Source organism: Mauremys reevesii, linkage group 4 (assembly GCF_016161935.1).
Source record: "Mauremys reevesii isolate NIE-2019 linkage group 4, ASM1616193v1, whole genome shotgun sequence".
Classification (NCBI taxonomy): Eukaryota; Metazoa; Chordata; order Testudines; family Geoemydidae; genus Mauremys; species Mauremys reevesii.
Genome location: NC_052626.1, coordinates 120,984,367 through 121,005,536, shown reverse-complemented (window position 1 = coordinate 121,005,536; position 21,170 = coordinate 120,984,367). Strand labels below are relative to the sequence as shown.

Sequence of the window (21,170 nt, the reverse complement as noted above, 5' to 3'; positions counted from 1 at the left end):
CCCTGTGCTGTGAAATCTGGTCCCCTCTACAATAGCCAGATTCCATAGGGGAGATCCGATTTCACGGTCCGTGACCTGTTTTTCACAGCTGTGAATTTGAAAGGGCCCTAACCATCGGTGAGGAGTCAGACCAGTTGTCTCCTATCCCTCACAATGCCCGTTTACTACTAAAATGACTAAATTGTGACTTACAATAGGTATTTAGTTCTCTGCTTGAAGTTACAGTACCTGCAAAAGTTGGAGTTCTAGAAGAGACCACAGTCCTTGAGGTTCTCTTTGATGATGACATCCGTGACTGCGTCAAACACAAATTTAACGTTCTGTGTGTCTGTGGCGCAGGTCATATGACTGTAGATTTCTTTCACATCTTTTCGCATGTTGAGATCAAGGAACTGATTCTTGATGTAATTTCCTGCATCTTCAAATGTATTGGGACCTATTTTGGGGAAGGAAATAACTGCTGCTAAGTGCTGCTGATTAGGTAGACTGCACTAATTAGAAACTCCTCAAAGCCCATTGTGATTTGGCTGGATCTGTGGCCAGCAGAGGAAATGTGATCCTTTAACATGCATTTAATTCTCCCAAAACATGGCAAAGAACAGGATTGGAGTGACTGCCCTGGGCAGTGACGTGCTTTCTACACAAGAGGTGAAGAGCAAGCAGACCTTCTCTTGGGGTGGTTCAGCCTTGAGTCAAAACCTCTTTGTTCCTACCAAATCATCCCAAGGTGGTAATGCTTAATACAGATCCTCTCCTTTTCCTAGCTGCAGAGGCCTAGCTTGATCCTAATGACTTTTCCCAAGACAACCATTTTTTATTCCTTCGTGGCTTTTGTGCTACACACTTCTTCCCACCCGTTACTCTGATTTGATTTTTTTGTTTTGTTTTTAGACTCTGCCTAAACACTAGCACAAAGTGGGGAAGGGGGAGGTAAAGTTTTTAGACCAACTCACCATCGTAATCTGGGAAGCAAATGCTGAGGTGGACTTTCTTGATCTTTTCCTCAAAGAGGTCCTTCTTGTTGAGGAACAGAATAATGGAGGTGGCAGCAAAGAACTTGTGGTTGCATATACTGTTGAACAGATGCAGAGACTCATGCATGCGGTTCTGAAGACAAAAAGACCACATCACTTGTAAAGAAATTTCAGAGGTGGGTGTGTTGTAAAGACCTTGCTTGTTCTGGTTTCAGAAAGTAAGGGTGGGCAGGTCCTTGCTTGGTCTAACATACTGAAAGCTCTCCCCCACTCAAGTTTCTGTGGCTTGTTAACATGTGCAAGTCCCGACTCCTACTCAAGCTTGTTCCTCAAACAGGCTGAGGCTCTACAACAGCCATTGCCTGAGCTGCTGCTAATTGTACATGCTTTTTGATCTCCACAGTTTTTGCAGCTGTAAAGGTGAGGACAGCACTTTATACTGTTACAATGGTGAAGCCTTTACTGGTCATAAAGCCGTGATGTTTCCTGTTTGTCGTAGCCCAGGTAAGGACTCTGTGGCTAGCCAGAAGCTTTAGACCAACTGGATTTTAAACAAAGCAAATCAGCATCCTTTCATGGTGGCTTTTTTGCAGTTTCAACAGGCCTCCAGTTTTCAGATGATGCCATGACTGAAAAAGTACAAGGGGAACAAATTCACTCGACTGTAAGCTCGTTGGAGCAGAGACTTTTCTGTGCCAAGCACAGTGGGGCCCAGGTCCATCACAAGGCCCTCCAGCTGCTACCATAATACCACTAATAAAGCTCTCGAGACACAAGAAAGCGTTGAGGAGAGATTTACTGTTGCTGAACTTAAAGTACTCCCAGCAGCAAGGGGGAAAGTACAGATGCAGCTGGAAACCAGCAGCCAAACCAACTGCATTTCAGCAAGTTGATTTTACTTTGTCTTTTGCAAACTCTCCTGTTCTTTTGCTGTAACAAGCACATGTTGCCAAAGAGAAGGTTGTGGGTGGTTTCTATGGGAGAATATTTATCGAAATGGCCAACGATAGGGAAGTCTTGAACTGCTTGGTTAGAGTTGTTGGAGGATTCTTTTTGCCTTGAGAATCCTCACGTTCCTGCTCCTCAAAGCCAGGTAGCTCGGTAGCCCTAATTTCTGTTGCCACACTGTAGGCAGCTGGCTGTTTCTATGGGTTGTCACAACAGCTACTGGGGAGTCCAGAGTGAAGGACTTCTGTCACTCTGCACCCTGACCTCCTAATGTCAGAACGCTAATGCCAGATTCCTAATTGCTGCAAAGCGGGCTCTGCGTGTGGGGAAGAATCAGATGTGAGAAGTCACTGTCTAAATAATTGAGCTGAGACCCCATTACTAAAATAATGGCCAGTTATCTCCCATAGCATTCCAATGGCAGAGAGTATGTGCTCTGTCTCTCTAAGGAGCCATCACCTATGGGTCTTCCAGCAGAGCCACAAGAGGACTTGCAGGTGCTTTAGGATAGGCAGGCCCTTCAGAAATCACCCTCTGTGATCACTACAGTGCCCTCCACAAAGCAAGATCGTTCTCTTAACTCTGGGTTTGCAAGTCAGCTGTGATAAGACTATCTTCCTTGAGAAAACTAGTCCACGCTGGCCCAAATCTCTGCTATGGGACTATCACAAGCAGCCTCCAACTCCACCCCCTGGTAGTATGAGCACCTCCCAAATGTTAATGGATCACAACACACCCCAGAGGCAGAGAAGTCCTATCCCCACTGTATAGAGGAAACTGAGCCAGAGGGTAGATCAGGTGACTTGCCCAAGGTCACACAAGGAACTCTGAGGTGAGAACTGAACCCAGATTTCCCATGCCCTATCCACTAGGCCTTTCTTCCTCCTTGCTCTCCTTCCTGCTCCTAAGGGCTTGACTGTGTAGTCTCCCTCATGCCCCTTGCCTGTCTGGAAGGGTACCAGAATAGGGACTTTTTCCAGCATCTTGTGAAAGTCTAAAATGCTGCCCCCTGGTTTGTCCCTTCTGAGTCCAACCAAAGAGAGGGAGGAGTTCAGTCTCCCCTGTCCATAGTCTCTTGTCTACTGAGAACAGAACTCTCCTCCAGCTGTGGAGCATGTTCTCTGATTTGCAAATCTCCTCCAAAGCAGTTTGTTTTAATAACCGGCAAGGCCAAGGAGCCCTTCTGCATTAATCCATCCTGAGGGCAGAAGAGAAGCAGGTGCCCTGTTTGAAGGACAACCATCTGCATGCAGGAGGGCTGCTGGTGTGTTAATGAGCTGGCTTCCCTCAGAGGGCTGCTCCTAGCAGGGGCAGACAATACCGGAGGCATCTTGTTACTGTTTTCTGCCTCCTTATCGCCAGCTTTCTCTGCTCTTCACCCTCCATGTGTTGTTTGAAGGAGAGGCTGAGAGCCCCTACGGAGCCAGCGCCCTGCCTGACTAGTGGTATCCAAAACATTCCCCACAGGCTGCACTGCTCCGATTTCCCCTTGATGCTGTTTGTACATGAAATGGGGGCTCTGGAGAGACTCTTGGTCAAGGAGGCTGAGCGTCATGTTAGGGGGGAGCTGCTGTGAAAGTCCACCGGCCCTTGGACTGGCCTGCGGGAACCAAATGGCTGGCACTGCAGGAACGAGCCTGGATCCTAGAGCTCATTCTCTCTTCGTGTCTTCTCTTTAAGGAAGTCCCAGAGCAAGCTGACCTGGATGGATGCTCTGTGGGATCCCAGCAGTAAGAGATGGATAAAACCCTCTCCCTGCTGGGGGGCATTAGATCACCAGTGTCTGATGGAGCTGGAGTATTAGACACTGGGGCTAAGGAACTGGACTGCAACTGAGGAGATGTGGGTTCTGTTCTGTGCTCTGCCCTACACTCCCTCCCTGTGTGAACGTGGGCAGGTCTGTCTCCCTGGTGTTTTAGGCCCCCACCTGTGCAAGGGGGAGGATGATCTGTTATTTCCACCATGCTGTTTCTGTTCAAAGGGTCAGCATTTTGGGCCAGGGGCTGTCTCTACTGTCGGTCTGTGCAGCATGTAGCACCATGGGGACCCTGGTCTTGGTTGGGGCTGCTGGGTGCTACTGAAATACCAATCATCCTAAGAGTGGTGGTGATCTGATTTTAAGAAGGCTCTCTGCTCTTGCTTCATCTGTTATAAACCAAAACCAGAATATGCTTCTCAGTCCCCTTTGGGCCCTGCTTGAATGACAAATCTCAGGCATTGTCCCACAGTGAGGTGTTGATAGAGGAGATTTGGAACAAATTGACAAACTAAACAGTAATAAGTCACCAGGACCAGATGGGATTCACCCACGAGTTCTGAAGGAGCTCGAATATGAAGCTGCAGAGCTACTAACTGAGGTATGTAACCTGCGCTTAGCTATCCTCCCGTCATCCGGTACAGAGGGTGATTTAACATAACACCAATTTTAAAAAGGCTCCAGAGGCAATCCTGGCAATTACAGGCTGATAAAACTAACTTCAGTACTGGGCAAAGTGGTAGAAACTACAGTAAAGAGCAGAGTTATCAGACACACCAGTGAACATAATTTGGGGAATAGTCATTATCTTTTGTAAAGGGAAATCATGCCTCACCAGTCTATTCTTTGAAGGCGTCAACAAGAATGTGGACAAGGGTGATCCAGAGGATCTAGGGTACTTGAATTTTCAGAAAGCCTTTGACAAGGTCCCTGACCAAAGGCTCTTAAGCAAACTAAGTAGGTGTGAGATAATAGGGAAGGTCCTCATAGAGCAGTAACTGGTTAAAAGACAGGAAACAAAGGGTAGGAATAAATGATCAGTTTTCACAAAGGAGAGAGGTAAACAGTGGGGTCCCCCAAGGATCTGTGCTGGGACTTGTGCTATTCAACATATTAAGTAATGATCTGGAAAAGAGAGTGAACAGTGAAGTGGCAAAATTTGCAGATTATACAAAATTATTTAAGATAATTAAGTCTACAGCTGACTGCGAACAATTACATGGGGAGCTCACAAACTCTGTGACTGGGCAACAAAATGACACATTAAATTCAACATTGGTAAGTGCAAAGTAATGTACATTGGGGAAAAAATAAGATAATTCCTGGTGATCTTAAAAGAAGTTCCACATGTGCAGATGAGGACCCAGCTGAGCCTGTAGTGTTCCTCCACCTCAAATCTAGAGGGCCTTAAGGGTTGGCTATGTGCAGGCCCTGAAGGGCAAGGGAACTGCTTGGGCAACAAACTCATTGATTCCATGGCCAGGAAGGATCATCGTGATTGGCTAGTCTGATGCCCTGTAGGGCACAGGCCAGAGACCTGCCCCAAATCATTCCTAGAGCAGAACAGAGAATAGCCCATTGGTGATTTAAAAATAGTCAGTGATGGAGAATCCACCATGACTCTTGGTCAGTTGTGCCAATGGTTAATTACTTGCACTGTTAAAATTTTATGCCTGATTTCCAGCCTGAATTTGTCAAGCTTCAGCTTCCCGACACTAGCTCGTGGTAGGCCGTTGTCTGCTGGAGTGAAGAGCCCGTTATTAAATATTTGTTCCCCAAATTGGTATTTATAGACTGATCAAGTCACCCCTTCACCTTCTCTGTTAGACTAAATAGAGCTCCTTGAGTCTGTCATTATAACGCACATTTTCTAACCCGTCAATCATTCTTGTGACCCCTCTCCAATGTTGGGATATTGAAAGTCTTTTTCCTGAGTGTCTGGCTGGAGAGTCTTGCCCGCATGCTCGGGGTTCAGCTGATTGCCATATTTGGGGTCGGGAAGGAATTTTCCTCCAGGGTAGATTGGCAGTGGCCCTGGAGGTTTTTTGCCTTCCTCTGCAGCATGGGGCAGGGGTCGCTTGCTGGAGGATTATCTGCTACTTGAAGTCTTTAAATCAGGATTTGGGGACTTCAACAGCTCAGTCAAGGGAGAGAATTACTTCAGGAGTGGGTGGGTCAGCTTTTGTGGCCTGCATCTTGCGGGAGGTCAGACTAGATGATCATAATGGTCCCTTCTGATCTTAAGTTCTATGATTCTATGATTAATTTATCAACATCCTCTTTGAATTTGTGAACTCCAGAACTGGACACAGGGTTCCAGTACTGCTCCCACCAGTGCCAAATACAGAGGAAAAATAACTTCTCTGCTCCTACTCGAGATTCCCCTGTTTATGCATCCCAGGATCCCATCAGCCTTTTTGGCCACAGCATCGCACTGGGAGCTCAAGTGCAGCTGATCGGGGTTTGTGGTGGACAAATCTTTTTCAGCCTCTGCTTCCTAGTGTAATAAGGGAGCCCCTTGGAGATGGGGCTCCAGCTGCAGTTGGGAGCCAGGTTCAGAGTGGTGGGGTGGATCGGGCCCATCTGTGGCTGCCTTCCCCTGCATCGCTTCACAAAGCAAGCAAGCGGTGGGTGAATGGACAATGATTTTTCCATCCATAAATTATGTAACTGCACATATAAGCAGCAGAGTTATGAATAGCTTTTCATGGTAAAACTGTTCTAAGGGATTTCTTCAGCTATGGGCACAGCTGTTCAGCTGCAGCTTGCTGCCTGGCTAGTTCTGCAAGCCATCGCTGCCTCTTTGATACACGTACGTTCATTACAGGTGTATCACTTCCTGTGGGTTTAATTGTCATAAGACTCAATTCCTCCCTATGCTGACATCTGACTTTCAGCAACCAGGGCAACCACTGACTGGGGGGGAACCCTAGCCCCGTGAAGTCAACGGGAGCTTTGTCACTGACATTAGTGGGGCCAGGATTTCACCTGTATTGTCCCCACACAGGATGTGGTAATTCTCCTGGGGTTTCTCAAAGCTGCAGTCTTGGCCATGCTGTTTGGCTGTTGTCCTTTTTCTAGCTCCTACATAGCTACATAGATTTTAAAAACAAAAGAAGTCATCTAGTCTGACCTGCACAGCACAGGCCAGAGAACCCACCCAGGGATTCCTGCAACCCCTGACTGAGCTAGCACAGAGGTTTTAGGAAGAGACCCAATTTTGATTTAAAGACTCCAGGCTAGACCCACGAAGGAACTTAGATCCTAAACCCCCTGCTCACCTGCTGCTTAACCCTGAATGTGTCTAAATTCCTTGGCACATCCGCTTCCACTGGTGGACATGTGCAAAGCCACTAATTCCTGAGACTGCTGAGCTGCCTGGTCTGATCCTCAAACGAGGTGTTACCCCACCTGTCTCGCTTGCTGTGCCCAATCCTGTAGACATGCTCGGAGCACGCTAACCCATACAACACATGGTGCGGGTTCACCCTGTACTCAATCACTCAGTGGTTGGAGCACTCAGCTGGAAGGTCTAGGTTTGAATCCCCTTCTGCTTGATTCAGAGCAGGGACATGAACTTGAATCTCCCCCCCCCCTCAGCTGAGTGCCCTGACTGCCAGGCTCTGGCATACTCTGGGGCAGGTGTCTCCATTTCTTCTGGCGAAGCTGTTCTTTGTGTGGGATATTGAAACAGTCACTGGTCCAGAGAGAGAGATTATAGCCCAAGGGTTAGTGCCCCTCCTGGGAGACCCAAGGTCCTGTCCCTGCTCCAAGGGCAACTTAAGTGTTTCAGACAAAGTGGGACAGCTTCAGCAGGAGAGGTCAAGAGAGACCTGCCCTGGAACACACCACCTCAGGGTACATAGCTGGGAGATGGATGATGTGGGTCCAAGTTCCTGCTCCGGATTAGAGCGGGGATTCAAAGATGGATCTCCCATATGCCAGGTGAGTGTTCTGCCTATTGGGGATGGCACCCCAACCCCATGGAGTTAGGTCACTGAGGCAATGCCAGGCCCCTGCTCTTCTACTGGCTGGCTTGGGTGGCTCCCTGCTCAGGTTGCTGGGTTCTGTGAATCCCATTCTTACCAGCTCTCCTGATGCAGTGCTTAGTCTCCAAGCCCCCCATGCCAGCACGTGCCCAGGTAGGTTGTTCTAATGGTTTAAACATCCTGGCTGCTAAAAATGTGCACCTTCTATCTAGTCTGCATATGTCTAGCTGTTGGGTCTCCCCGCCGTTGTCTGCCTTTGTCTGCTAGATTAAAGATTCTCTGCCATTGGAAACCTTCCTGCTCAGGAGCTTCTGCACTGGGATCAAGTCACCTCTTAACCTTCTCTCGGGCAAATTAAACAGACTGAGCATCTTTAGTTTCTTGCTGTGAAGGAGGTTTCCATGCTTGTGGCTCACATCTGAGCCATTCCCGATTTTTTCCTCTGAACTTTCCACCTTTGCTTCCTAGTTTACAGGTTCTGAAACCGATGTGCCAACATTCTGCACTTGCTCTGCAGCAGGGAGATAGGGCTGAGGATGAGAACGCCATTACAGATGTTCCACTGAATTCAGCCCCATGCTAACCTTGAAAGGTCAGTGCTATGATCCCTCACTGACAGAGACGGAAGCTGCAGAACAATTGAGTGTTTTTTTCCAGGGGGGCCGTGCACCCACCATGCCTATCGAAATCAGCCAGGAGTGCGGGTACTCCTGAAAATCCAGGTGTCAGTTCTCTGTCCAAGGTCACATAGGCTGGGAACAGTATCCAGCTCTCGTACCTCGTGCTTTAACCACAAGCCCATCTTCCTTCTCCTATTGATTTCTCGTGCCCTCTTGAAAGGCAAGCCATGGGGCAGCCTCCTGAAATATCCTTTGCCTTAACCAGCCACGGGATGTCACTGTGCTATGTGAATTAGCTTTAGGTGCTAGCTGTACTAGCTGGAAGGCAGGCATTTATTTTCAGACGTGGGTTAATCTGATGTCAGGCAAGTGCTATTTTGCTTCCTGGATTTGCGTCTGAGCAGCACAATGTAGACCGCAAGCTGCCATTCAAGGGTATTCATGGCTCTGTTGCCTGCCGGAGCCTTCCTGTGTTCCAGGCAATACAGGCACTTCATACCAAGAAAGAGTTGGTACTCACCCCTCTCCTTAGCGCTCTCTGTGCTAGGGAGATGCTATTTTCTTAAAATCTGGGCGGTGGCTCCCAGATGTCGCCCAGCTGAGCTAGGAGTTTTTTCCGTTTCCGGGTGCTCTGAAAAAGGGGATAGCAGCCACCCAGCTGTGTTCTGGTGGCAAAGGAGCAGTGGTCCCAGTGCCATCAGCAGATAGGGATTAAGAGAGAGAACATACCACTTCATCATCCTCTACTAGCACCATGTCATAGGCGCTGAGGGCTCCGCAGAAGATAATGCAGGTCACGCCTTCGAAGCAGTGGATCCACTTTTTGCGCTCTGACCGCTGTCCTCCCACGTCAAACATCCTGTGGAGGGAATAATTCTGCTGTTGTTAGCCCCTTCCCGCCCAGAGCACTGAACACGCAAGCAGTCCTAGCACCCATCGCAGAAACCCAGCCCCCGCCGAGTTGGGATGTGGCAGCTGTTTACATGAGTGTAGAGGGCCAGATCCTTACCTGGTGTAAACTGACAGCACAATGGCACCCTGCAGATTTACACCAGCCAAGAAATGCAGCTGTTTAGGATGGCATGTGGGGCAGGCTCTCCCAGCCAACTGAAATAAACGTCATTATCCTGGCTGGAATTTGGCCAGGATACCTGGGTCAGTGATACCTCCAAAGGGGAGAGGGACACACGTGCATATGCACTCACCTGAAGTTAAGATCTTTGACAGCGAACTTGGTCTCTATGATCCCCGTGGTCTTCACTCGAGATCGTAGTACATCCTGTTCGTTGGGGAGGTAATCGGGGGCTGTGATCCGATCCAGCTGGTTCAGGTAGCTAGGCAGGAATGCAGAGAGCTGTTGGGGGCAGTCCTAAGGGATAGGGCATATAGCTATCGGGCATGAGGAAGGAGGTCTGGGGTAAGGTGTTATCAGTGAGCTAGCAATCGTAGGAGAGGACAGTGGGAAGGTCCAAGCGATTCCGCTAGCCTGAGGGAGAGGAGATGTCCTTCTAGCCCAACTGCAGAGCAAGAAAATCCCAGTTCATGACTAACCAGGGTCAAAGTGTGCACATAGCCACCTTACCTGCATTGCGGCAGCACCTAGGAGCATGACCCCCTTGGGCCAGGTGCTGAACAAGCAGGGTCTGCTATGGCCCAAAGAACTAACAATCTAACAACAAGGCAAGAGACGACAGATAGAGGCAGACAGGTGGACCCTGCTGGTGGGAGGTGATGGAGCAGCTCTGTGGTATGGAAAGCCTGTAACCTTAAGTTCCAGCATCCACAGTTGCTCCTCCATTCTGCTGTTGAATGGGACTGTGCAGCTGCTGCAGCCTATGAGGGAGCTGCGTGGCAGGCTGGGGTTTATGAAGTCAGAGAATGGCCTCATTTGGATCAACAGAGTGAAACAATGAAGTGTGTTCCCTGCAGCATTCCCTGTAATGTGCCCATGCCTCTGCTCTGCAGCTGTTGTGCCAGACCATGGCTTTGGGCCCTTGAGAACTATGTTAAACTAACCTGAAGGGACAAATTGCGATGGTGTTGACACCAGGGTGTGTCTGGAGTAACCACTGTCTTCAGTGGATTTACGCTGCTGGGAGCAAAAGCAGCATTTGGCCCTGAGGCTACTAGAAGCCAGAGTCTGAAATACCTCATTTGCCTTAGATAGTGCAGCCTGTAATAGTACATGAGGCAGGTTGGTGCTCAGATGCCTGAAATACCCTGGCATGTGGCATCAATTAAGGGTACAGGAGCTAGGCTGGTAACGAGGGGTGGGCACCCCCACTGCAGCAGGCAGTGATAGTCGCATGTCAGTGGTGTTTAGGGGCTTTGTCTGACACAGTAGCACTATCTATCTTGGCCATGAGGGATAATCCCCTGTGTTCTGTATCTCACATGGAGCCGTTCTGGGCTAAGTGGGAGCACAGAGGACATCGCTTGTTACCTAGTGAATTATGAGAGTGCGTGCAACTTGATGCTTCAAAGCCATTCTGGTCTGTCTTGCTTGTTTTCTAAAGTCCTTTAAGGGACATGTACCCTTCCCTTGATGGACAAGGCTCTCCTTGGACTCAGTGCTAAAATTTCCACTGGCTTCAAAGGGAGCAGATTGGCCCCTTCACCTGGAATTTCTCCTTCCCTTTCCCTTGGCTGCTGGTGAAAAGCTGAGTCCTCAAGTTTTTTTACATGGCAGTAGGGGGGGAGTGGTACCTGCTCCATAAAGAAATCAGTCACTTCAGCACCAGTGAAGGGGAAGATTCACGGCACTGAGCCCCAATGATGGATGAACCCTCTGTGTCCCAATATGTTCGTGTCCATCCCTGGAGGATCTTGCCATTTGGCAGTTGCTTTTCCTAATGACTGGGCTATAGGGACAGACTTACTAGGAAGCGGAGTCGTTGAGCTGGTACTCAGCTGCTCTGTCAAAACAGGCCTGGACTCCCGCATCTTTCCACAGCTTTTTTATACAGTCCACTAGCTCCGGGGGCATGGTTCCCTCCTCAATGGAATCTGCCAAGTTGCACAGCTGCCGCCCATCATCCTGTAAGAGACCGAGCCGGTGAGCAGACTGGGGCCAGAGACGGGCATGAATGGCAGACCTGCTTTGGGCCCATCTGAACAGGGTAAAGTTTTGTGGGATTTTAATGTGGATTTTGACATTTAAATTCTATCCCCACCCAACCCTGCTGATTTTTCAAGAACAGCTTCCCCAGAGAATGTGGGAAACATGCCCAGAATCCTGTCTGGCCAGGCCCTGGAGTGGGGAACTCTAACTGCTCCCGGAATGCTTTCCTTAACCAGTAGATGGCAACACACCCATAGCAGTGTGGTGCCTGAAGCAACGGGAAACTAAACTCCTCGTTCCTCTGCGAATAATGAAAGGAGCAGGACCCTCCTCTCTGGACTCTCCTTCCCCACAGCTCCTCTTTCCCACACTTGGAGGTCTTGCCCTTCCTTTCCAATCTACATCACATGGCAATGGAACCAGACGACTGTCACTTGCCCACTGAGTGGCAGTGGTGTCTATTAAAATATTTGTCTGCTGTTGTAAGGAGCAGCTGGGAACGTTTGGCTTCTAGCAGGAGTGAATGAGAGACACAGGGTATGTCTACACCACAGTCTTCCAATCCCAGTAGACAGACTTGAGCAAGTGTGCTAAAAATAGCAGTATGGATATTGCAGTTTGGGTGCGGGCTTGGACTAGCTCCCTGAGCTCAGACCCAGGGGGTCAGGTGGGCTTGGACTCACACAGCTCGAGCCGCAGCATCCACGCTGCTATTCTTCACACGCTAGCTCGAGTGAACACCAGTGAAGCCATCTCCTCGCTGCCGGGGCTCAGAAGGAACAAACTTCCTCTCCAACCGAAGAGCAGCATCCTGCATCCCAGGCTACCCTGCAGCCTCTCCCAGGGCTCCTGCATATAACTGGGAATTGCAGGCACTCAAACAGATGAACGTGTGGGGACTGCGTGCCCCTCCCCCCCCCCACCTGCCTTCCCCTGTCCAGGGGCCAGACAGATGTTCCAGTGGGGGCAGGGACAGCATACTGACCCCTCGCCCTGATTCGGCGTAATCTATCCCCAGCGTGGACATCGCTCGGATGATGGCAAGGATTGACTGCAGCACGTTGCCGTAGATGATGGACTTGAATTCCAGGCACTCTTCTTGCGTGTAACCATCTTGGTGGATAATCCTGCGGGGGGAAGGGAATGAAACACTGCCTTTACCAGGGATCACAGCCTTGCTTCCCTGGCAGGCCTCTCCCTGCAGCACAGACGTTGGCACCTTGTCCTCCAGCCCGAAGGAGGCAGTGCAGGGACTGAACTGTGCCAGCTTGAATGCCTGCTGTTTTCCTGGCATAGCTGACTTTCCCCTGGTGCTGGCTGGGGTGGGGTGCGGAGCTGAGGAACCACACCGCTGCTCAGTATGTGAGGGGAGGGGTAGCAGCCTGAGTGGCATCTGCTAGCAGTGTCTGACAATGTGTCACCTCATGCAAGGGAGAAAGGGAACTCCTTACACCCATATCTGCCCCTGCTGGCATGCAGCCCGGCTTACAATTGGGCCCATTGTGATCTACACAGGTGCCTGGCAGCCAAGTCCAGATGCAACAAGAAAACGCCCTCCATAGGCTGGCTCAATGAAGACCAGGATACCAGCTTTGAAAGGAAAGGGGTCTGAGACCCATGGCACAGATTAGCTCGCTGGCTCCTGGACTGACCACGCATGGCTCTGCCTGTGACAGAACCTCAGATTCATAGGGGAAGGTCAGATCACATGGGACCTTCTGCGACTGGACTTTGCTGACACGTAGAGCTCACTTGCTCCCTGTGTAACTCCATGACGGTTTGTGTTCCCTGCCCCATGGGGCTTACATCAGAGACCCAGCACAGCAAGGAGCGATGCACAAAGGGAGTGTGGTGGTTTCCTCCTCCCTTGTGCCTGGAGACTTGCAGCCTGCTGTTTGGTATAGCTGGCCGTCAACTTGCCACCAGTACCCCATATGCCAACAGCTCACATGGGATGTGCCCGCACTCCATCCATTCGCTGGGATGTTCCACAGGGCATGGGTGCTGAGATGCTAGATTCGCTGTCTGTCTAGGCCAATCTCCTTGTCTTGAGAGTGGGCTGTAGCAGGTGCATGGGAGAAATGAACCTTCCATCCCCACCCCCATCACTTGTTACTGAGATGGCACATGAAGAGACCCCAGCTGATGATCAGCTTGTGCCTCAAAGCAGAAGAACTGGGCACCTTTCCCTCCTAGCTAGCATAACTGCAGATGCTATTTTTGTTTAGTTGTTTAATCCCTTTTTATTAATCTTGCTAAGGTATTGCCAGCCGGCAGGCAGCCTGGCCCAGCAGCAGCGCAGGGGTTAATCACGCTACATTCATGCCTAGATTAGGCTCCTAGAAGGAAACTGCCTTGGGCTGTGTTCTGGGCAACCGACCCTTAGCCCTCCTGTGGTACTCACTTCATCTGTTTGACGATTGTGCTCTTGCCTGACTCCCCGGCACCTGGAAAAGAGCCGGAGGAAACGTTTGAGTGCCAGCATCCAGAAAGAGAGAGACGTGTGCACCTTAGAGGGGACCACAGCTCTGGGGCACTCGGATCCTACGGCACTGGGACCAGCGTAAGGACCTGGATATACAGTGCTCCGTATGCAGCATCTATTCTGCTCTTCACTCCTTTCCCTCATGCGCTTGTCTCTGGGGTTGGCCCCTCAGACACTTCAGCATGGATGGATTTCTCCAGTGCGGGGTTATTTAGTGGCATATTAATGTGGATCAAACAGGTCAGTTGATCCGGGCCCTGGGCTCCCACGAGCTCATCAAGAGCCCAACCCAGGGAATGGTCAAGCTGGCTGTCTAGGAACCAGAGAGTGATGCTGCTTTTACATAACCGCCTGGCCTCTCCCCTTCAGCAACCACCCCCAGAGGTGCCTGGCTCCCCTCGTTGGGTGCTGGTGCATTGCCTGGGCTCTGGGAAGGGGGAGGCATGCATGGGACAGCTGCGCTTCCCTTGCTGCCGCTGTTCACCAGCACGTGTGATGTTCATTGGAGGCTCCATGCCAGCCAGCTGTACCCCAGCTCATCTCCAAGTTACCAAGTCCTCACCCTGTGGAAGCTGGGACAGGCACTTCCAGCCCAAACCTGACCCCTCTGCCCAAGGTTCAAACCATCTTGTGCCCCACAGGGTAGGGGATGAGGAAAGAACTGGGCATGTGTGGTCTAGAGATGAGATGGCTGAGGGAGAAACATAGCATGTAAAGGTGGTTACACAGAGGCCAGCGATCTATTGCTCTCCTTGGCCACCGAGGGCAGGACAAGTAGCAAGCCGCTTACTGGGCAGACAGCGAGGCTTAGGTTGAATTTTTTAGGAATAACTTTCTACCTGTAAGGCGAGTTCAGCTTGGGAGGCTGGAGGGGCTTAAAAATAGGTTACAGCCATTGGGGTGGGCCTGCCTCAGCACGGGAGGAGGGACTAGGTTTCCCTGTTGAGGTCCCTTCCAGTCCTGTAGCTCGATAAGGGTATCTAGCCTTCACCACGCTCCTGCCCCAACGAACCCTCTTGCCTGGCTGCCTAGTATTCAGATCCTTCGCTACACCCACACCTCCAGGATCCATTTGTCAGAGCAATATCCTGCAGCTTCCATCATCCTTCCACACCCGCTCGCCTGAGTCTGCAACCTCCATCCACCCAACCCACCTGCAGACTATCTAGTGCATTGTCACTGAGCCCCTCTGCTCTGGCTCCTGTCCCACCCGCTCCTCTCAGTACTGGGCCTTGCTGGTCTGGTGGATCAGAAGAACCCCTGGTTATATACCCCTGCAGTCAGCAGGGCCTGAACAGCTTTCTCAGGCCAAGGGAGACCCCCTATGCCTTGCTCATGCCCCCTTTTTATTCCTCAGAGGCTCCCCACTGGCTCGACTCATTTCCCTGGCCCAGGAAGGCTGGCGATCCCTCCCTCCAGAGCCCATCAGCAGTGCTCAAAGGCTAGCTGCTGTGGGGGACACTCGAGTCCCATGCCCACGGCTGCCGTCGGCATGAAGGACCTGACATTGCTGTGGGGTCGGAGGGCCTAGTTATGCCATAAGCCCCCCTCCACAGCAAGCCTGGCCCATGTGTCTGTCATGCTGGGACCATCATACTGTGCCCCAGCAGGGTAGAGAGGACCATGTCGGTGGGCCTGGACTCCGCCTGGAGCTGGGATTCCCTGCACAGTAACGCAGCCTCAGCCCTTGGGCACGCCCAGCCCAGCCACGGCCTTTGCTTTTCTTAGCCTCCCCCTCTCGCTCTCCTGCCTCCGTTCTCGTCGCCTGCCCTTCGGTTCTTGGCCGCAAGCGCCGGGCGTCGCCTCATCTCATCGCTTTAAGCAGCTTATTCCAAACCAGGAAGCTGCTTAGAATTAGGGCCTAATCGCGCTGATCCCAGCCTCCCTGCCGTCACCTGGATGAACCTTATGGCGCTGCGCAGCGTCAGACGTAGGCTTCCTGCCCCTGCCGTGCAAGCAGTGAGGCAGCCGTGCTGTAACCTAGAAATCTGGGAAGCATTAGCCCCAGAGTGGCTCTGGGCTGAGATGGGCCCTGCTAGCCTCTCTCGGCTCCCAGGAGCTGGGTGGGATGCTGGGTTTCCAGCAGGTGCTTCTAGCCTCAATCTCCGTTCTCCTCTCAGGTGCCATCTTTCCTACAACCCCCCCAGTCACCCTCTGGAACAAGGGTTTATTCTGCTGCCTTCACGTTGCTGCGGATCTGGCACAGGCTTGGAGCTCTCTCCAGGCACGGGGAGCGAGCGTAGGAATCACGGAGAGTGGCTTAGGGCACCCTGAGCTGCAGACCAGGACTGACCCCCCGTGACCAGTTCCTGGGCTGGAATGGTGCCACCTGGTGGCCCCCCAGACCATGTGCGCATGTAGTCAGAGCTGCTGCCATGCCCAGGCCAGAGACCTCAGCCAGACATTGCTGTATCGATCTCATCTCTTCGGTGTGAGCAGGAGCCTTTCTTTTAGGAGGAGATGCCTGATCTTGATTGGAAGAGGGTGGTAGTGAATTACCCTTGCTGATTGTGACACTAAGCGGGAATTGATTGGAGGCGCCTGTCAGTGGGGGGTTTCCCATGACCATGCACTGGCCTAACCTTCACCCTCACACCTGCTCCCTACCTTCTGGATAGGGCCTCCCTGGGAATTGGTCCTGCTTTGAGCAGGGGCTTGGACTAGATGACCTCCTGTGGTCCCTTCCAACCCTGATATTCTATGATTCCATCCATCCCTCATGCCTCCCCCCAGCTGCCTTGAAGAAGACACTTGGACCCCTGCTGTGACCAAGCAGGGCCCCTCCTGGCTGACTTTACATGCACATGTATAAGATTTGGGTGCCCCAGACTTCACCACATGCCAGAGTGAGCAGCAGCTTCACCTGAGCAGCACAGGCCCAAAGGAAGCTGTGCTCTGAGCTGGACCCTAGGGAACAGGAGAGGGGACGCTGTAGGAGAATGAGAGCAGGCTCGAGCCTCCAGCTCCATCGTGGCTTTAGAAGGACTAAACCGTGCGTGCCCTTGGCATCTCCTAGCAGGCTCCCTTGCCTCAGCAGTGCCGTGCTGGCAGTGAGAACTGCCCCAGCATTCTGCTGTTTGCAGTACTCAGCTAATGTTCTAGTGCCCGTAAAAGGCCTGAGAGAGGCACCCAGTCCAGGAATGGGATCGTCCCATTCGCTCCAGCTTGCAGATCAGCAGGCTTGTGACGTCTCGGTCTAATGACTCAGTAATGCAGATGCAGACTCAGAGAACAGGCCCCTCTGCCAGTGGGATATTAGGCTAAATGGAGGCTTTTAGTAGTCAGGTAAAATCAATGTGTTCAGAAATAAACACAGTCACACTGCTCATGGAGCACCGAGGGTTTTCTACCAACAAGCAGGTAATGGACCCAAGCATCATCACCCTCTGCCTTTCTCTAGGCCAGAGATCTCAAAGCGCTTCATCAGTGTTAATGAGATGTGGTTTGATCCTGCAATGCCTTGCTCACCAGAGTAGCCTTGCTGCCTGATCCAGCCCTTACACCTCACACACTGTATGCATGTGGGTAGGGATAGTACTGCCATCCTGTTTGACAGCTGGGGACTCTGTAGGTCAAACTGTGAGGCTGCAGCAGAGCTGGGGCTAGAACCCAGGTGTCCTGATCCTCTGACCTGTGCTTCAGCCACTAAACTCTCATGTGAAGTGAAACATTACATATACGTCTTTGCTTGTCATTTTTGGCCAGAAAAATTACTCTGATCAATTCCCTTTTCACACGTGGCCCTTGGTGAGTCACCAAATCAATCCAAAGCGCCCCCCACCCCTCCTTCCAATGCTGAAAGACCCAGGTATGTAGTTACCAAGTGCTGACACTAGCCACAGCATTCCTATTTCCCCCCACCCCTCCACCACCGCCCCTTCTGGAAAATTACAAATAGATTTTAATCCCTACTGAGGTGCTGCCCCCTTCACCCAGGCTTCTCTCAAGAGGGTGTTTGTGACCTTTTGTCACATCCGATTGGCTGAGAAATCTCTGTGTCCCGGCTAATCGCTTCAGTTAGGAAGTCATCAAGCTAATGAGAGCCCATCTGGTGCTACTTAGGAACAGATCCTCCTCTCAGTTGGAAAAAAATGAGAAAAACAACAACAAAAAACTCAGGGTGACCATATCTCTGAAACAGCCAGACCAAGCCCTCTTGCGTTGGTCCTGTGCTGCATTTCATGCTCCCTCTTCTCTTCTCTTCTCTTCTGTCTCCCATCCCTTGGCCACCAGCAGATACTGCCATTTTCTAATCCCTTCACATAAACTGATTGTTCTCAGGTCCTGCAACAATAACCCCAGTTTCTCCTTTCTTGCCCCACCTTCCCTAGCTTGGCATCACCATGTCTCATCTGAGGGTTGCCTTCGTCCCAGGCTCCGCTTAGCCAGGCTGGGTTGGCACAGGCTAACAATCTCCCTCCTACCCTGCATTGATCCTGAATCACCAGGATCCCCTGTCAGGCCATTCTCCACAGTCTGCACATTTATTACATGCATGGAGACCAGCTCTGCATGGTACAGAACTGCTTCCCTGCCCGTTCATTTCTGGATCCACCCTAGGAGCTGAAGGTGCCCCAGGCAAGCTGCAGCGTTGTCCATCTCCCATGCTTACCTAACAGCAGCAGCTTGACCGTCTTTGCCTCCTTGTCTGCATCTTCCTGGAGTTTCTTCTCCAGCTCCTTGGACCTTTTGGCCAGTTCTTTATCTTCAGCGCTCGCTCCACTCCCCATCTCGTCGTCTTCCTCCTCTAGCTCCTCTAACTCCTCTAGCTCCTCTGTCTCTTCCAGCTCTTCACCCTGGGTCACTCACCCTTTACGGGGTGGGGAGAGAGAGAGAGAAAAAAATATATATCTATGCCTGACCCTCCACGGTGCCAGAGAAGGGCCTCACGCTGCAGCCTGGCTCTGGAGTTCCACGCAGGACTGCTGCCAGCTAGAGACTGCTACGATGGCAGCATGGGAGCCCTTCACCTTGCCCCTCTCCCTCTCTCTCTCTGCTCTTTACCTTAATTCCCCATAGATAACCCAATTTCTGTCCTACGGATTGGGGACTTTTTATCTCACCATGTGACCTGGGAAATCCAATTAGATGAGCCCAAGATGGCAAAGATTAATGCCTGGGAAATGAGAACACTGAATGAGGCTGCGGGCGGGCCAGAGAGGGTCATTATGTAACGGGGGAAGAGAGAGCGACCCCCCTCCTGTAAGCACACAAGGGAAGGAATCCTGCTGCTGCAGGGGCCCTATGGTGTGTGACTTGGGGGGCCCCAGGCCAGACGCATAGAGATGGAGAGCTCTAGATGAAAAATGTTGGCCAGGGGCCTGCTGCATAAACCAGCCTTCTCCTTTCTGTTGCTCCATATCTAGAAGAGGCTGTTTAACTAGTGCTGAGAGGGACAGCCAGCACCCTAGCAGCTGGGGACCCAGTATCACGGCGATGTGTGCATCAGAAATTCATCAATCGTTGGCTAGCTAGAAGTTTGCACACTTCATAACTTCTGTCAGCTGAGCTCCTTGCCCACCCCAGGGGCTCCTGGCTCCCCTCCATTCTCCCCACAGGCTCTTTCGGTGCCATTCTCCCAGCCCTCTCTATTTCAGGGACTCCTCCCACCCTGCTCCATGCCAGTGGCTCTATGTGCACCCCTCATTCCCCTTTTCTCCCATGTCCTCCATTCCTCACTTTCCCACCATGGGAGGGACTCTGTTCCCCCCTTCCCTCTCCAACATGTGCCAGTAGCTCTGTGTGCCCCACCTCCCCCATACCAGGGTCCTCCATTTCCCACCCCCAGCCAGAGGCTCTGTGTGCACTCCCGTGCCCCTTCATTCCCCCAGTCTTATTTCTATCTAGGAGATAAATAATTCAAGGGGTTACATGTTAAAGTCTCTTGGGAGGATGGGCAGAGCTGAGCTGGCTAGCGGGGGTTGTGCTGGAAGGTGACAACATCAACTGGTTCTTTGATCTGGGATGATGATGGCAGAAGTGGTTGAAATGCTGGGTCTGCTAACCAGCTGCCATTTTCCCCATTTTTTCCCCTTCCAGTTGCTGAGTTTTCACCAAAATCTGCATAGTTCTGCCCATGAAATTCCATTCTCTGAAATTTTGGAATTGGTCAGCTGCAGCATTCAAATGTTATCATATTAGAAACATACTAACAGCCAGATAAATGCCAAGAGCGTCTCTATACAGGTTGTGGGTTCCCCCCCCCACGTTAACTATTGTTTTGGATTAAAATGGACAGTGTCCATCTAACACAATCTCTGTCTTTCTTTTCTTTTTGTTTTTAATTATCTGGCCACTTTTTGCAAATTGGCTAATCCATTTTGCAAGTGGATTGAGTCCATTTTGAGATGAGTTAGTCCAGCACAGGTCCGTGTGGACATATCTGTATTTTGAATGAACAGTTCTGCCTCTGGCAATCCTCCCACTGCTATCCCACACTGCACTGCTTTGCACCTGGATTGGCCTGTCTTTTTACCTGCATACCTTCTGCTACTCTGGCATCATATTGACTGGATGTCATCTCTGTTTAAACACTGGCATGCAGCCACCTGTGTCCCATCCATGTGTACACACTGCCAGAGTCACATATCCCTCTCAGTGGTGCAGCAGCCATGCCGCATGCATCCCCAGGGAGCCATGCAGAGATCATGGATTTCCTTACGAGCTGGGGAGATGGCCTAGTCCTGCCTTAGTAGCTACCCTCAGAATACCAAGATATACGAGTCTGTATCGAATCCAGTGATGGACAGGGGTCACTCCCAGGACAGGTTCCAGTGCCACTCCACAGGAAAGGACACCCAAGCCTCTGGAATGGTCCCAGCCCCTGCCTCCTCTATCACAAGCTGGACCAGATTTTTGCCAAGGGGAGGCACCCTGTTGTTCTGTGGACAGCATTGGAGGCCCCCAAGAGGCCATGTAGTGAGGTAGAGTGGCCTCCCACTGAGCCAGAGAGGGAGGAGCTGCTCTCTGAGCCCTGGTGGGTGGAGCCAGGCCCAGCCCAACCCTCCTGCTGGAAGCTAAGGGGCAGGACAGGAAGTATAAAAGGTGGGCATGGGGCCACTAGCTCAGTTGAGCCTGAGCCAGGAAAGGAGCTAGATGTCCTAAGCCTGCTGCAGACCCTGGGCCCTGCCACCCAGCTGAGGAGCACCCAGAGGAAGCTGAGAGTGGAGAGGAGCAACCCGGAATGCCAGCAGCTGAATACCCCGATGAGACAGAGGACCCCATGACTACGGAACCCCTCTCCCAGGAAGTAGCCTAGGGAAACCAGGTGTTAGTCCACTTTTGCTGTCAGAACCTGAGTCAGTGTGTTGTGGTAGGATCCCTGCTGTCCTAGAGGA

The 21,170-nt window shown here is 51.4% G+C and overlaps 1 protein-coding gene across 4 annotated transcripts in view; it reads right to left on the bottom strand.

Annotated features, from left to right (window-relative positions):
- Positions 1–228: 228 nt before the first annotated feature.
- GNAT2 (G protein subunit alpha transducin 2) overlaps positions 229–21,170 on the bottom strand; it is a 30,604-nt gene continuing 9,662 nt past the window's right edge. For 3 of the 4 annotated variants that reach the window (XM_039537381.1, XM_039537383.1, XM_039537382.1), the window contains 8 exons: positions 18,446–18,643; positions 13,753–13,795; positions 12,334–12,475; positions 11,167–11,324; positions 9,493–9,621; positions 9,017–9,146; positions 954–1,107; positions 229–436 (listed from right to left, as the gene is read on the bottom strand). In XM_039537381.1, the coding sequence (XP_039393315.1) occupies positions 246–436; positions 954–1,107; positions 9,017–9,146; positions 9,493–9,621; positions 11,167–11,324; positions 12,334–12,475; positions 13,753–13,795; positions 18,446–18,563 (1,065 nt within the window). In that variant the 5' untranslated portion in view covers positions 18,564–18,643 and the 3' untranslated portion in view covers positions 229–245. Of the gene's footprint in view, positions 437–953; positions 1,108–9,016; positions 9,147–9,492; positions 9,622–11,166; positions 11,325–12,333; positions 12,717–13,752; positions 13,796–18,445; positions 18,644–21,170 lie in introns of those variants that run through there. The other variant, XM_039537380.1, reaches the window with a different exon arrangement.